Source organism: Macrotis lagotis, chromosome 5, assembly GCF_037893015.1.
Source record: "Macrotis lagotis isolate mMagLag1 chromosome 5, bilby.v1.9.chrom.fasta, whole genome shotgun sequence".
Lineage (NCBI taxonomy): Eukaryota > Metazoa > Chordata > Mammalia > Peramelemorphia > Peramelidae > Macrotis > Macrotis lagotis.
The window spans coordinates 11,363,382-11,380,805 of NC_133662.1; the positions used below are offsets into that span (position 1 = coordinate 11,363,382).

The window sequence follows — 17,424 nt, forward strand, 5'->3', positions numbered from 1 at the left end:
ACTAAAATAATTACCTAGCTGTGTGGCCTTGGGCAAGCCACTTAACCCCATTTGCCTTGCAAAAACCTAAAAAACAAAACAAAACAAGAAATCGTTAAGTGTTGTAGTTCAAAAGTTGGGGAATGACCAGTTTAAGAATTAAAACTCAGCTATGAAATGAATCATCGAGACTCTAATAATTAGTTTCATTACTTTGAGCAAGTCATGCAACTTAATCTACGAAATGCAGAGGATAATCAATGTTCCTTGGTTGGGTGATTAGATAAAACCAGTCCCTGATTTCATGAATTTTGCAATCTAGTAGGAGGATGAGTCACAAATACAGATGTTTATAAGATACAATATTATAAAGTTAAGTGTTTTTTTTACTCAATGCTTTAAGAGAGCTGAAAAAAAAGTGCTCTATGAGGACTAAATGATTCAAAATTTGCCTTTTATTTTATTGCTCTAATTCTAACTTCCAAACAATCTTTTTACTAGTTTTTCTACCCAATACTATTGTTATTCTTGTTGTTTAGTTATGTCCAACCTTTTATGACCCCATTTGAGATTTCCCTGGCAAAGATATTGGAATGGTTTACCATTTCCTTTTCCAGATCGTTTTACAAATGAGGAAACTGAAAAAAACAGGATAAAGTAATTTTCTCAGGGTCACATAGCCAGAAAGTATCTGAGGCCATGTTTGCATTCAGGTTCTCTTGACTCAAGGCCCTACACTCTATGTACTGGACCACTTATATGCCCAATTTTAGTTCTCAAATTCTAAAGTCTTAATGTTAATTTTATCCCTCTATCCTTACTTACTTAAGCCTAATCCCAATACCCTAAATCCTAGTCTCCTAATTCTGACCCATATTTAGACCCTATTCCCCAAAATCCTAAAACTAATTCTGACCCTTATAAATCAGGACCTAGGGAAAGATTTGATTCTTTTCATCTATACCCTCTCCTGGAATATGTCATACATGCCCAATTCCAGGCAGTTAGCAGCTGCTGTGATGTGAATGAAAGTTATTTATGATGGTAATCCTAGAAACTGACCTAGTCCTGGAAGTTAATCAGAGTCGGGGTTACCTATGATTAGTTGCTTCTTCATCCCTAGGCAGGAAATCATAGCTGGGACATCTTGTTCTAGATGGATCACTTCTAGGATTTAAGGGAGGACACTTGGATAGAATGAGCAAAGTTGACTTTCTGGACAGATTGGAAACCTGTCCTAGAACTGAATGGACATCTTGGGCTGCCAGAGATGGAGGTTGAAATCCTGGGAGGATTACAGTGATGGGCCAGGACCAAGATACTTCCAGTTCTATGCTTGTCTCTCTCTTTTCCCCTTCCCCTGCTATAGCTCTTAGAGTCCTCTGATAAAAAATACTCAGGTTGACAACTCAAACTTTCAAGGGTAATTTATATATAATTTTGTATAGATTTTGCATTTTATTTATTTAATATCAAATGTATAGAAATCACCTCTCCCTCAATTCTCTCAGTGTCTCAGGTACTTTCTATTTTCCTTCAGTCTTTTTCTTTCACTAGTGTCTTCCTCCCTTCTTTCCACTAAAACTTTTGCAAAAGGATAATAATTAAATTGTATTCTTCTGCTTAAGGGATACTTCCCTTAGACTAGAGGTTCTGCATCTTTATGTTCAAGGACTTCTTTGCCAGTTTAGTGATGCCTATGAACTTCTCAGAATAATGTTTTTAAATAATTAAAGAAATTGCTAAATTTCAATTATAGACCAGTTAAATATTTATTTTTTTCCCCATGCAAGTTTTTAGAACCCTTGAAATGACCCCAGGTTAAGAACCTCTACCTTATAAGTTTCTCTGATAGAGTTCTCATTTCCAAGTTACATAAGGATTCAAATTTATAGGAATAAGAACCATTACCCAATAGATAAATAGTCAAAGAATGTGAACAAGCAGTGAAGAAATTTAAACTATCAATAGCTGTATGAAAAATTCTTCAAATCACTAATAATTAGAGAAATGAAAATCAGAGGAACTCAGAAGTTTTACCTCACACCTATGAGTTTGTTAAGGTTGACAAAAAAAGAAAAATGAGAAATGTTGGAGAAGCAACAGGAGGACAGAAACAATGCATTGTTGATGTTGCTATGAGTTGGTTGAGCCATTTTGGAAGGCAATTTAGAATTATGCTCAAAAAGTTATCAAAACATGAATATCCTTTGATTCAGTAGCATACTACTAAGGTCTAAGCCTTGAAGATATTAAAGAAAGAGGAAGAATACTCATATGTACAAAAAAAATTATTCAGTTCTTCTTATAGTATCAAAGAATCAAAAACCAAAGGATTACCCATCAACTGAACAAATTATAAGAATGTGATGGAATATATCATTTCAGAGAAACATATGAACCTATGTAAAATGACATGAGCAGAATCAGGAAAACAATTTATACAATAATGATGTTGAAAAGAAATAACTTTGAAAAAATTTAGGAACTCTGATCAACATAATGACAAACGATACTTCCAAGAGGAAGTACATTATGCACTTTCTTCAACAAAAGAAGCTCCTTCCCCAAGTTATAACTTCACCAACAGTGTATTAATGTATATGTTAGGCGTAGCTAGGTGGCGTAGTGGATAAAGCACTGGCCTTGGAGTCAGGAATACCTGGGTTCAAATCTGGTCTCAGACACTTAATAATTACCTAGCTGTGTGGCCTTGGGCAAGCCACTTAACCCCATTTGCCTTGCAAAAACCTAAAAAAAAAAAAATAATGTATATGTTATCCCCAAACTCCTGGAATATTCATTATTTTCCATTTTTTTTTATCTTTGCTAAAGGTGAGGGACTCACAATGCAGATTGAGACCTAGATATTTTGGACATGGTCAATGCAAGGAATTGTTTTTGCTTGACTTTACATATTTGTTACAGAGATTTTCTTTTTCTTTTTTCTTTTCCTACTTCTGGGGGGAGAGGTGAGAAGGAGAGAAAATAAGTTTTTGTTCATGTGAAAAAATTAAATTAAATTTGAAGAATAAAAAAAAAGGTAGGAGCTTCCTTTGTTGGTGGGAAAAAAAAACATGCCAAAAATATTCTGACATAATGGTTAATCAATTGAAAAGCTTTTAGAATCCTAGGCCTAAAGTTACCAGTTCTTCTTTGCCCCAGAACTCACCTGCCTTTTCCAAAGCCTAGGAGAGGAAGGATATTTTCTACTGACCCAAATGGGAAATCCTATTTTAGAGTCTAAGTTCAAGAAGAGCATTGGAATCCTTTGAATTTCATCAGAAAATGAGCATGACCAACAGGGGAATGAGAAACATTGCATCCTTTTTATAAGATGCATAGGGCACTGACCCCGGGATTCTTCTTCCTTCTTCCTCAGCTTCCCTGCTCTTTTCCTTTTCTGGTTAATTCTTTTGAAAGATAGGGGAGAAGGGAGATTATTCTCCCAGTTGCAGCCTTCTTCCTCTCTCTCTTTTTCTGGAAGGAACCTTCTGCAAGAATCAAAGGAAGTAACCAAATAACCAGACTTCACAGACAGTATTCAGTTTTGGAACTGGGAAGAACCCTGAAATTCATCTAGGACAGCCTCTTCATTTTTACCAGAAAGGAAACTAAACTTAGACCCAGAAAAGAAAAGGAACTTTTTCATAATCAAAAGGAGAGTAAGAAATAGAGCTAGGTCTTCTAGATCTTTTCAGTTCAATAACTACTCTTTTTACAATATGCCTTATTCATTCAAAAACACTTGCTGGGAAAACTGGTGGACTTTTCTCAATAGAAATGAATTGGATTTTCCTATCAGAAACAAAATCTTGCTCTTCCAATTCATTAAGTACCTAATCTGAACAGAGTTTAAATAAGACAGGATCTCTGGTCTCAAGAAACTGTAAATCTATTAGGGAAAGAAGACATAAAAGCATGTAATTATAATGTGTTAAATATCTAAGAGAGATACCATGAAAGCTTCTGCCTGATGCAGCAAGATTTTGATTGGAAATTCCTCAGCCTTTACAAGTGAATTTGCTCAACTCTGTCCTTCAGTCATATATTCTGAAGAACCATTTAGCTAGGCAGGTCTCTACTACTTAAACAATTTAGCATTGATCTCATTTCTCTTTTTCCCTTAGAGGCCCAGGACTTACAGAGTTTATAAGAAGGTCTTCTATTTTCCTGACTATGCCAGGGTCAAAGAAGGAAAAGGGTAGGTGGGGAAAAGCAAGCAATAGAGAAAAAGAGAAGTAAGTATGATTAAATGTTCAATGATTCGGTTGTGATGGTGTTGACATTAGGTTTGGTATTACAGTGGATACAGTAATTCATACTAGATAAAGCTATATATTATTAATTGAGTATTGCTATGTACAGTTAGTCAATACACATTTATTAAATGCTTATTATGTATGTGCCAGTTACTGTGTTGGCAAAAGGAAAAAATAGAGTCCTTGCTCACAGGGACCTCACATTTTAAAAGAGGCAACAACATGCAGTCAGCTATATATATATGGTACATAGAAGATAATTTCAAAGGAAAGAGATTGAGGGAGGAAGAAGAATGGGAAAGGCCTCCTGCAGAAGGTAGATTTGATTAAGTCAGGGAAACCAGGAGGCAGAGAAAAGGAAGGGGAACATTCCAGGCATGAGAGGCTGTTGACTTAAAGATAGGAGTTGGAGTGTCCTGGCAAGTAGGCCAGAGAATCTGTGGTATCAGACACATGTAAAAATTGGGCCACTTATTATAAGGGTCTCACGTTTGACAGTTCTGTTGAAATGTGAGTGAAGGGGAAAAAAAGACTGGAGAGGTGAAAATGGGCCAAGTTGTGAAGGTCTTTGAAAAAAGCAAAGTGTAAGGGAAAAAATTAAGGTTAGGATTGGGCTGGGTATATCAGAGTTAAGATTATTTTTTATTAAAAAAACCTCTTTGTTTAACCCTGGGCAAATCATATAACCTCTGTCAGAAAGACATTTTCCTGAGTTCAAATCTGGCTTCAGATACTTGCTGTGTGACCCTGGGCAACTCACTTCACCCTGTTTGTCTCAGTTCCTCATCTGTAAAATGAGCTGGAGAAGGAAATGGCAAGCCATTACAGTAGCTTTATCAGGAAAACCCCAACTGGGGTCACAAAGAATTGGACACTAATGAAAAATGACTAAACAGCAGCAGCATCAAAGATCAAATAATATCTATAATGCATTTTGCAAACCATAAAGTGCTATCTAAATGTTAGCTATTTGTAGTTAAATATGAACATATGCATATAAATAAATAAATAAATAAATTATATATATATATATATATGTTATATAGGTGGATTATCCCAGTGATCTGAGCAGCTCAATGATGCAGTAAAGAGAGTGCTGTTCCTGGAGTCAGGAAGACCTGAACTCAAGGTGGTGCTAGGGTTAGAGCACTGGCCCTGAAGTCAGAAGGAACTGAGATCCAATCTAGCCTCAGACTCTTACTAGTTGTGTGACTCTGAGCAAGTCACTTAACACTGATTGCAACAAATAAATGTAACTTCTGATTTTGATTAGTTGTGTGACCCTGGACAAGTCACTTAACCATAATTTCCTCAACTGTAAAATGGAAAAAATAACAGTACTTACCAACTCAGAGATGCTGTGAAGATCAAATGAGATATTTGTAAAATACTTAGCATAGGACTGAAATATAGTAATTCCTATTCAAATATTAGCTATTATTTATCTGTGTTTGATCATGTACAATATAATATTTTTATCAATGTTTTGAATAAAGGTGACTATGATATACTCATAAAATTTGTAGATAATTCAACTGGGAAGCATAACTAACTCAGTGGATGATAGTCAGGATCCAAAATAGACTTTGAGCATTGGGTGGAATTTTTTTGGAATATTTTATTTTTGCCCCAATTACATGTAAAAACAATTTTAAACATTCACTTTAAAAAAAATTTCAGTTTCAAATTCTCCTTTCCTGAGAAGGGAAGCAATTTTATATGTTATAAAAGTGCAAATCATGTAAATCACATTTGCACATTAGTCATTTTGTAAAAGAAAACACAAAAACTCCCCACAAAAAATAAAGTTGAAAATTATTATGCTTTGATCTGGATTCAGACTTTATCAGTTCTTTTTTTTTTTAGGTTTTTGCAAGGCAAATGGGGTTAAGTTGCTTGCCCAAGGCCACACAGCTAGGTAATTATTAAGTGTCTGAGACTGGATTTGAACCCAGGTACTCCTGACTCCAAGGCTGGTGCTTTATCCACCACGCCACCTAGCCACCCTTTATCAGTTCTTTCTTTGGAAATAGGATTTTTTATTATGAATCCTTTAGAATTGTTCTGGATCATGGTATGGCTGAGTATTTTATAGCTAAGTCATTAGTTAATCATCATCCGATATTGTTGTTCCTAAATATAATATTCTCCTAGTTCTTCTACTCACTTCCCTTTTTATCAGTTCATGTAAGTCTTCTAGGATTTCTGAAATCATTCTACTTGTCATTTCTCATAGCACAATAGTATTCCATTACAATCATATACTACAACTTGTTCATTATTGGGCTAAATTTTAAAATATGAAATTCAGTAGGGATAATGAAAAGTCTTGCACTTGGGTACAAAAATATTTATTCTTTAAGCATCAGATGGAAGAAGCATGGATAGATAGTCAATGGTCTAAAAAAATTCTGGGGGTTTGAGAAAATTCAATATGAATAACCAGTGTGATTGAACTTCATTGAGGACCCCCAGATTCAAGGAATAGGGAGGTGATATTTCCATTGCATTCTCCCCAAATCAGACCTCTTTTGGTGTATTATGTTCTGGATACATGTCTTTTTTTTTTCATTTCAGATGGTCTTTTAATAGGCTTTGCAAAGCCAAAGAAAACTGTATTACAAGAATTCCTTAACCACTTCAAATACAATATCAATGGAATATGCATACTTCTTCCAGTAAAAAAAAGGACAATATAGATAAACATTTTCAAAGTTTGCAAGTCTATTTCTGGGTAATTTACAGTATACACTAAAAATACCTTTATGCAGAGTGAACATACAAGCAGTTTCTCTTTAGATATACCAAGGTGGTCTGGCTCTCCATAAACCCTCACGGCTGCATTCCTACCTTGCTACACTAAAGGAAGGTTACAAAAAGTTGAAGGTAACGCACTTAAAAAAAAAAGCCAAACCTCCACAGCATGTTCAGCTTCCCGTGAACATTGAATTTAAGGTCCTTTTCTAGCTCAAAGAAAACCGAACCAGGGCCCCCAATTTTACAAGTTTTTTTGTAAAAAGAAAAAAAAAAATTTTAATTAAAAAAAAATCAAAGAAAAAAACAACAGAAAAGAAAACCACCACACCTTGGCTCATGACGAAAAGAAAAAATAAAATCCGAAGTGCTTTCAAAAATGTTTTTTAAAAAAACACCCGAGAACAGACAAGAGTTTTCTTAAAGGAAAAGTCTAATTAGGCCATCTCATGTCCGAAGCTGTCAGGCTATGTTTGACAAGATCAGAACTGATAATACTACAAAAGTGAATACAAGTAGATAGGTACTACACAATAACGATTCAGCGAAGCTCCAAAAATCTTTATAAATACAGCCATTGGAAGGACGATCTTGATTCAAGAAGGATTTTTACTCGTCGTGTGTAGTATAACTGTCATAGCTGTCTCTGTAAGATCCTCCTGAAGACCGGTCACCGTAGCCTCCTTGACTCCTGCTGCTGCTGTAATAATCTCTGGAACCTCCATATCCCCCACTTCTTGATTCAGATCTGCTTCCCCCATAACCGCGGTCTCCACCTCCTCTAGAAAAACCACGGCCTCTACCCCGGCCTCCACGGAAGAATCCTCGGCCACTGGATGAACCTCCTCGGTACCCAGGGGACCAGTTTTCCGATGATTTTCCTGCCTGGTCAACTCTAATCTGCCGCCCATCAACAGACTTTCCATTCATGGCCATCATTGCATCTTTAGCATCATCTATGTTCTCAAATGCGACAAAGCCAAAGCCTCTGGATCTCTGAGACTCCCTGTCTTTCACAACTACAACTTCAGCAATCTGTCCATACTTTGAGAAGACCTGTTCCAATGACTGTTCATTGGTATCAAAACTCAGTCCACCAACAAAAAGTTTCCCTTCATCTGATGCCATCTTGACCGGTGTGCTGCACGGAGAGGGAAGGACGAGCGGGGTCTGCGGACAGACCAGGGCTACCGGAGCCTCCTAACGGGAAAATCTGGATACATGTCTTAAGAAGGGCCTTGCTAGCTGGAGAGTGTTGAGAGGAGAGCATTCAGGATGGTGAAGAAATAGATGAGGATTAGTTGAAAGAATTTTGAATATTTAGGCTAGAGTAAAGGTCTAGCTTGTCTTCAAGTATCTGAAAGGCAGTTATGCGGAGAAGGGATTAGATTTGCACTACTGGGCTCTAGAGGGCAGAATCAGGGGAATTTGGGGAATCTACCATATGCCAAATTTATGCTTTATGTCAATGAAAAAAACTTCCTGACTTTTTGAGTCATTCAAAATTGGAATGGGCTTGAGCCAGTCAGTAGTATTTTTATTTGGAGGCAGTTGGGGTTAAGTGACTTGCCCAGGGTCACATGTTAATAAGTGTCTGAGGCCAAATTTGAAGGGAGTCCTCCTGATTCTAGGTCCTGTGTGGAACCTGAGGGTCCACCTAGATATCTTTCAATAAATATTTTATAAGCAATTAAACACTGAACTTACAAAGCAAGGCGAAAGGTAGACAGTCCCTGCCCTCTTTGGAGCACCTTTTGGACAATCACCAGGTTGGATTTATTAGAGTGAGGAAGTCCTTTTGTGCATGGATTGGATAAATGGCTCTCTAGATTCCTTCTGACTCAAATTCTGTGAATTCTTTTCTTTCTCTGGAGAATCTTCCCCAAAGCCTGATCCTCAATGGCCAGGGCAAGTTTTCCCTTCAGGTCACAGGGAACATGCTCTTTGAAGATTCTTCCTCCCTCCAGGTACTTCCTCTGTTCTGCTCAGTCTTTTCACTCTGGCTCTGATTTTTCATTTTTTTTTAAGGCAGTGGGATTAATTGACTTGCCCAAGGTCACACAACTAGGCAATTATTAAGTGTCTGAGGCCAGAGTTGAACTCAAACTCCAGGGCTGGTGCTCTATCCACTTGGCCATCTAATTGTCCTTGATTCTTCATCTTCTAAATGGAATGTTGTTTCTTACTCTTCGGCATGATTGATTAAAGGGGGGGTGGGGAGCGAGACAGAGAAAAACTGATCCTCAACTTTCCAATCTTCACCAACCCCCCCCCAACAAAAAAGGGCTTCTAAGTCTCCCTTCAAACTTTTAAAGGGGTTGATGGTTTAAGGGAGGGTGGGTCAATATTGCTCAGACTTTGGTCAATCTCCCTTTCTAATTCAATTAGTGGTAATTAGTAAAGGGCTGGGCCTGAATCAAAAAAGATTTGAATTCAAATTCAGATTTATACTTTATATTAGGGGTGTGACCTTGGTGAGTCACTTAATTTCTGTTTGTCCCAGTTTCCTCCCTTATAAAATGGGGGTGATAACAACAAAAACAACACCTACCTCTCAGAGCTGTTATGAGGATCAAATGAAATAATATTTGTAAAACACTTAGCACGGAACACGGTAGGTGCCTAATAAATGCTTCTTTCCTTATTTTCTTTGATTCAATCCCAGGCTTGCTGGGCGGGAGAGCATCAGAGACTAATTCTCCTATACCTATATACATACATATAGCTAAAGACTGGGATACAGGGTTTGTCTTTTAGTTTTGTGCTTGGGTCAGAGTCCAGTATATAGTAGGCACTTAATAAATGCTTGTGAACTGTTTTGTAACTGAATACAAATAACAATAAAAACAAGAAGCTGACATTCTGATGGAGGGAGGCAAAGTATATAAGGGAGATGAAGAAAGAGTGTGGAGAAGATACTTATGAAGGAATAAGGTAGGGAAGTCATAGGAGATTCTGGAGGTGAACTGGGATGAGCAGTGTGAGTGCTTCTTCAAAATGGAAAGTTCTCAGGAGGGATCCACATGCCTGTCAAGGAAGAGGCAATAGGAGTGGAGGAAATAGAAAAGTATAAATATATATATATATATATATATATATATATATATATATATATATATTTATATACCCATATGTATATAAAGTTTTTATGTAATGTTTTGGGATCAGATGTGTGATTTCATCCATCTGGGAGCTTCCACGGAAAACGTGTGGGCATAAAACTACCTTTATTTAAAATTAAAGAATAGCTTTTGTTAATCCCCAAATAGATCTATGCTGACAATTGTTAGACATTCTCAGGGCCATCTGTGCTCTTCATATGTAGCTTGCAGTTTCTCAAGACCTCTAATTTCTTTAGGAGAGTGTTCCATTATACTCCATGGGTCAGGTAATTATTGGTATATGGTTCTTTTCCTTAATACTTGCAGATATTTTGGGTAACTCAAGAATACTGTTAATTTCTCCTAACTAAAATCAGTTCCAGAAAGTAGTAGGACAGTTATGATTCCCATTATGCTCTTTTCCTAACCATGTACAGGCTAAGGTTATCTTCAGCTAAACAAGAATGCTGCAGGCACCTGATGAAGAAGTCCTGAAAATGACATTTAAAACTGAAAGAGAAGCTTGGGGCTTCACACAGGACAAGACCAGCCAAATTCCCTCTGATTTGGCCCTGCAGGGAAAAAAGGTAAAATGGGCCTGCAGTTGCAAAGGTCTCAAAATAGAAAGTTCTCAGTATTATAGGCAAAACTGTCATGGGGGTTTTCTAGGATAATACTAAACAATGGGGTATTGCAAGAGTACCTAAGATCCCTCTGCCCCCAAAATGAGATTGCATGGAGAGAATGTATGAAAAGCACTTACCAAGCACTGTACCAAGCATTGAACCAATAGAAATGTCAAAACAAGATAGTTTTTGCTCTCAAGGAGTTTATAATCTTGAAATGGGAAACAATAGGGGAGAATTGTGGGAAGGGGAGGGTTTGGGCTTGAGAAATCACAGGGATAGTGATTTTATTCAATCATTTTTCATTTACATTTTCTTGGCAGAGATATTGGAGTGGTTTGCCATGGCCTTTTCCAACTCATTTTACAGATGAGGAAACTGAGGCAAAAGTGATTAAGTGACTTGCTAGTATCTGAGGCCAGATTTTAATTCAGGAAGATGAGTCTGCTTCTTTTCAGAAGCAATGATAGCTTTGATTTGATTATTATTTCTGAAAGGTGGGAGAACAGAGGCAGAGAGGAAAATAAAGAGATGTCTGAGGGAGATGAAGCATGGACTGGGATCTGAAGCTGGTTGGTGAAAGTGGGCTAAGAGCCCACTGTCTCTAGAAATCTTTTCCCTCTCTATACTCAGAAAGTCTGGATAAACATTAACTCCCATGGGTTTAATTATCATTTCTATAAAATTTACTCCTACTTACCACAGATTTGACACAAAGGACTGTTTAATAAATCCTATTTTTTTTTCCCTTTCCCCCTCATATGAAAGTACTACCTTTTTTCGGTCATCTACATAAAGATGTTTCTCATAGATATTTTAAAGACAACATGACAAAACAGAATTCATTATCTTCTAGGATATTTCACTTTGTTCCTTGAACTTTGCATTCCCTCTCTTCACCTCCACCTCTCAAAATTCAAGACTCAGCTCAGATGGTTTTCATGATTCCCCTGACTAGTGAAATTATCTTTTATTTAACATTCCTTTATATGATGCATCCTTCATGAGTCAACAAGGGCTAATTGTGGCATAGAAAGAAATCTTGAATATAGTAGGAAACATGAGAATAAAAGGAAGTGACTAGAGAAGGATTGACTAAAATGAGCATGTTGTATGGAGGATGGGCTGGTTATGAAACATCACATACTAAGCAGAAAGCAGATAACCTTGAACTGAAAGACACTAGTACCATTGCTTTGTAATTTATATTTTAAAGAGCCATCTAAGGCACCAGTTGACTTGGCTTAGGGCACATAACCATTAAGTGATCAGAGGCAGGATTTGAATGCAGCTCTTCCTGACTTGGATGCAGGTCTGATATCCTTTACTATAGGGGTTTGCCAACTTTTTGAACTTAGAATCCCTTTACAATCTTATTAATTCCTGAGGACCTCAAAGAGCTCAATTATTAATCATTTCCCTCTGATTTGTTTGTTATTTTTTTAAATTAATATCAGATCATGATCAGACCTGTGCTTTAGGTAAATTATTTAAATAGCTGTGGAGAGTGAATTGGAGAGGGGAAAGGTTTGGAGTAGAAAGTGGATTGGAGACAGGGAGATCCATTAGCCAGGTTATTTCAATAGTTCCTGTGAGAATAATATGTCACTATTTACTATATTAGAAAATGAATCTAATAAGTTTTAAAAGCATTTAAAATAACAAAGCTATTACAACATATTTTGTGAAAAATGATTTTCCAACTCCCCAGATTTAGTGAGGAGTGGCACTGTTTTACATATTTCACAAATCTCTTTCATTTCTGACTTAATAGAAGACATTTCTGCGGTGAAACTGTTGTGATGATGTTTTGGTTGAATTATATGTAAATTATGTATTCACATATATGTGAATATGTGTATGGAGCTTACCACAGGATTTGACACAAAGAGCTGCTTAATAAATCTTGGTCTTTTTCCTTCCCCCTTCTATGGTAGGTGGTTGGAGAAAGAATACTATTTTAATAGGCAAATATTTCAAAACCTATTTCAAAACACCATCCACCCAGAGTCATCATTAAATGATTAACCAGTTTACAAGTGACTAACCCACCTCCTTCTCCATAGATATTTAAGGTGTCAACTCCATCTGTTGTTTGCTCCTACTTAGCCTACTCACATTTCACCAGTGTCAACTGAATCATAGATTTAGATAAAGTTTTCATTTTACAGATGAGGAGACTCAGCCCCATGAGAGAGACTATCCCAACAGAGCAGAGCCCAGTTAAAAAACTAGACCCTCTAACATTGAAACCCAACTGTTTTCGACATCACCTTTTGGAGCAGACAACCTAACTGGCCATCTAGGTTGAAGCTGACCATAAATTTAGCATTTAGGTAATATAGTAACTGGGAACTCATAAATTGACATACTTCTCTTTATTTCTTACTTCTTCATGGTACTCTGAGGACAGGGAACTACAAATCCCCTGGTGGCTGAGGGCAAATAGTAGCATCTCCCCCCTCCCTCCTTCCCATTTTCCTAGATGTTTGGCCAGTCCACAGCTCTGTGAAAAGGGTGCCCTGATAGGAATCTTCAGAACTTCCTTTATGACTTCAGCTTGAGGCATAATCCACTCTGGGTTGCCCTAGTTCTCCTAAATTCTTGCAAGCTTGGTGGACTCTCATAAGCCTAACCAAACTTCAACATCTTATCGCTTTCACTTAAAGCTAACAAATGCTTACCTTTTACAATAGAAGTGTAAACACAAGCTTAATTCTTGATTTTGCTACAGTTTTTTCCTGGTTTAAGATCTCTGGCTATAATTTACCCACTCAATAGGGACAGGTAAGCTAGTGGCAACATGGATACTAAGTAATTTATGAGGTTGCATGTTTTTTAATCTCAGTATTTCCTAATAAGTTTCCCCACCACAAATCACTGAGATGCTAATGTTCCTATTACCACATTCCCATTCTACTAATCTTGAAATTCATTCTGTCAAGAATATAGCAATTTTATATCATCTTTCAGTGTAGATTTAAGGGCAATAGGAGAGTTGGTACTATTAAGGTTTTATTAATGCTATGAACTGTATATTTGTAGTCAGTAAATTATCAAGAAAAATTTTCTTTCTTTTTAGTTTTTTGCAAGGCAAATGGGGTTAAACGGCTTGCCCAAGGCCACACAGCTAGGTAATCATTAAGTGTCTGAGACCGGATTTGAACCCAGGTACTCCTGACACCAGGGCCAGTGCTTCATCCACTGTTCCACCTAGCGCCCCCCAAGAAAAATTTTCTAAGTCAAGTTAGAGAACACGTAGCCGTTATTATCATTTTCCTGCGGTGGCTAGGTGGTGCGGTGGATAGAGCACAGGCCTTGGAGTCAGGAGGACATGAGTTCAAATTTGACCTCAGACACTTTATAATTATCTAGCTGTGTGGCCTTGGGCCACGCTTAACTCCATTGCCTTGCCCCCAAAAAACTATTATCATTTCCCTCCTTTAGAAGGATAGCAAATTAAGTAGATGTGATTCCTGCTCTATTAATTTAAAGGCCAACAGAGACAGATTATTTATAAAGGAATAAAATGGCAAGACTGGTATATACACATTAAACATAGGAAAGAAAAATTTGTGTATTGTTTTAAAACTCTGTTGAGGCAGGAAAGAACAGAGATACATACTGTGTACAGAGAAGGCTTGGGCTTTTAAGATTTTGCCCACCAGTGGGTCTTAGTTAAAAGGGCTTACGGCGAGATGAATGTCAAAAGTTATCTTTCTTTTAAAGATATCAATGGACCCGAGTGACTTTTAATAAAAAGAGAAAGAAGAAATAGCTGAAATGGCAAGCAGAGGGACAGTTCTTGGTCTTATCTTCACCCCATGAAGCCCGTTTTCTACTTTGATTCTCCAGTTTCCCTCATCCCTCTCCCCCGAGGCTGTTTGGAGCTATTCTTTAATAAAATCGCCTTTCCAAAATTCAAACCTGGCCCCCCCCCAAACCTTCTTCCAGGTTTCCTAGCTCGATAAAGCCGGGAGAGGACTCATGGGGAAAAAGTCTGCTCCCTGCGAGATCGGAGGAGGCAGTAGGCAAGAGATAGTTTTTTAAAGCATCAGCCTTTAAGTGTTTTTTCATTTTGAAGGAGTAAATTCGGAAGAAAAAGCTTCAGGAGGTCCTCTGTCGGGGCGGGGGCTCATTTCTCGGTGTGGGGGGGCAGGTGGCTGCGAGGACCCCGGCGGGTAGCGCCCGGGGCCAGGCGCATCTGTCACCGCAAACGCATGCGCGCGCCCAACGCCGGGAAAGTAAAGTACCAAAGTCGGAAGCGGAGCGCGGCGGCTTCCCGGCTCCGGGCCACGCGAGGTGGAGGCTCCCGGGAAGGGGAGGCGCGGGAGCTGGCTCCGCCCACTCGCTTCCGGGCGGAGACTCCCGGCTCCTCCTCCCGACCGAGGTCGCCGGGGGCGGGGCCAGGGCTTCCCCGGACGCATGCGCACTCGGCCACCTCCGCTCTGGGGAAGGGTCCCCCCCCTCACCCCAAGCAAGCCCCCGGTGCTCCCTCCCAGCCGGCTCCCTCCCAGCCGGCGCCCTCCTCGCATCTACCACTGTGGCGGAGGGGGGGAGCGAGAGCGTCCGCTCCAGGTATTCGGGAGCCCCGTGGTTCCCTTCTCTGTGCAGAAGCCCGAGGGCGCGCTTCCCTTCGGCAATGTTGCAGACCTCGGGGCGCCCCCCCGCGGCCGTCCCCCCGTGACCGCTGGAGCGCTCCCGTCCCGTCCCCTCCCCGCCCGCTTTCCGGGGAGCCGGGGAGGGCGGGCGGCACGCCCGGCTCCAGCTGATCGCGGCCCGGCCCCGGCGCGGCTCTCCCCCGGACGAGACCATTCTGCGCCCGGGAGGAGGGGTGGGGCAGCCACGTTGGGGGAGGGGAGCGGCCATTGTCCGGTCAGCGCGGCCCGCGGGCGGGGCGGGGAGGGGCGCGCGTGTCACGGAGTCCGCCGGGCCCTGGGGCCCCGCCGCGGCCGCCGCCAGCGCAGAGCGGGGGGACCGGGGGGCGAGCGCCGCCGCACGGGGACATCTCTCGGGCCAGGGACCGGCGGTGGGGCCTGCCGAGGGCGCCGGGTCTTCCCTCCTCCCCCGCGGGTCCCTCCTTCCATCCGCTCCTCTCGGACTGCCCTCCCCTCACCGCGCACCGCCTCTCCCACCCCCGTCTCCGCAGGCCGAGTGGTGCGGCCCGCCTCCAGCTGACCGGCCTGGAATCCCGGCTCCCAGCCCCGGACCCGCGCCCGCCCGCGCGCTCCCCTCCCCCCGCCGGAGCCCCCGCCGGAGCCCCCGCCGCCGCCGCCGCCGCCGCCGCCGCCGCCGCCGCCCCGGCCGCCGCCGAGCACCATGGGAGACGCCGGCAGCGAGCGCAGCAAAGCGCCCAGCCTGCCGCCGCGATGCCCCTGCGGCTTCTGGGGGTGAGTGCCGGGGCGGGATGGGGCCCGGGGCGAGGCGCGGGGCGGCCGGGGGAGCGGGCGCGGGCGCGGGCGGCGGCCGGGCCGGGGAGGGGGAGGGGGCCGTGCCCGGCTCCCCACCCCTCCCCCACTTTCTCCTCTCCGCACTTTCCGGCCTGCTGCACCTTTCTGCCCCTTGGCTTCCCTGCCCTCTCTGCCCCTTTTACCCCTCCCCCGCTCTCCTGCCCCCTTTCCCCTTTCCCCTTTCACTTCTCCGTGCCCGTTTCACCTTTCCAGACCCCCACTCCTTGAGGGGGGGGTGAGAAGAAGGCCGGGCATAGTTGCCGCTCTCCGGTGCCAGATAGTGCTTGTTCCCCTCACCCCGCCAGCAAAGAGTTTCTCCTGTCCCCCCCCTCCGGTATCCCAGTTGGGATCTGGGCTTGTGCCCAGGCTGCAAGAGGGTATTTTTCCTCCCTTCCCTTCCCCGCCTTACCTCCCTCCTCTCCAGGCCCCCAGAAGCTTGCATAATCACTTCCTAAATTATATCCCAGTGTCCCATTTGCTTTTTCTTTCTTTTTTTTTTTTTTAATTGAGGGCAGAGCCCTGAGCTGGTGAAGAGGCATTCTAGCAAAGGAACCTCCTACCTTTTTTGGAGTTGTACTTAAAGTTTAGGCTATTAATATTTTTGAATAGAAAATCTTGTCAAACAACCTTGCCTAATCTAATCAGTCTGGCTAGTGAGACCTATCGGGAAGGTGAGAGCAATCTGCAGGTCCTTTTTCTGTACTGCAAGTGGAAAAAAGGAAAACTTCAGACTTGATAGATGGTAGCTTTTTGACAGTTGGCACTTCTAGTGGAGGGCCAAAGTTGGAAGTCTGAAAATGAGCTTGTAAGCTAAGGCCAAGGCATTGAAAGTTTAAAACTAGTGTTTTTTTTTTGACTAAAGTTTTCTTTCATACTGATAAAGAATTCATATAGGGTATTTGCAGCATCTACTCAGTGTCTTGAAAAATATTCTGTCACAAGAATCATCTCATCTTTGACAACTAAAACCCAAGATAATTTGGAAGTCAATTTCTTAGCAACAAGTTTGTCTGCTTGGGATGGTTATTCAAGGCATTGTTGAAAAATGTAAACTATTATATTTGGGCATTGATGACAAAGACCACCTATGTCTTATTTTTAAGAATTAATAAACATTTAAGGGAATTTTCTTAGTGGAGCATTATAGATAATCTTTGCTGGATAGAGAGCTCTTCTGCAAACTGATCCTGCCTCTGACATACATTGACTTTGTGACCCTGGAAAAGTTACTTAACCTATCAGTGCAATGATG

The 17,424-nt window shown here is 41.1% G+C and overlaps 1 protein-coding gene and 1 pseudogene across 3 annotated transcripts in view; one reads left to right on the top strand and one right to left on the bottom strand.

Moving 5' to 3' along the window:
• The window catches only part of LOC141523560 (cold-inducible RNA-binding protein pseudogene), a 48,250-nt pseudogene extending 31,611 nt beyond the window's left edge, over nt 1-16,639 (bottom strand).
• The window catches only part of ZFAND3 (zinc finger AN1-type containing 3), a 348,505-nt gene continuing 345,968 nt past the window's right edge, over nt 14,888-17,424 (top strand). For 2 of the 3 annotated variants that reach the window (XM_074236840.1, XM_074236841.1), the window contains exon 1: nt 15,976-16,112. In XM_074236840.1, the coding sequence (XP_074092941.1) occupies nt 16,042-16,112 (71 nt within the window). In that variant the 5' untranslated portion in view covers nt 15,976-16,041. Of the gene's footprint in view, nt 15,301-15,975; nt 16,113-17,424 lie in introns of those variants that run through there. The other variant, XM_074236842.1, reaches the window with a different exon arrangement.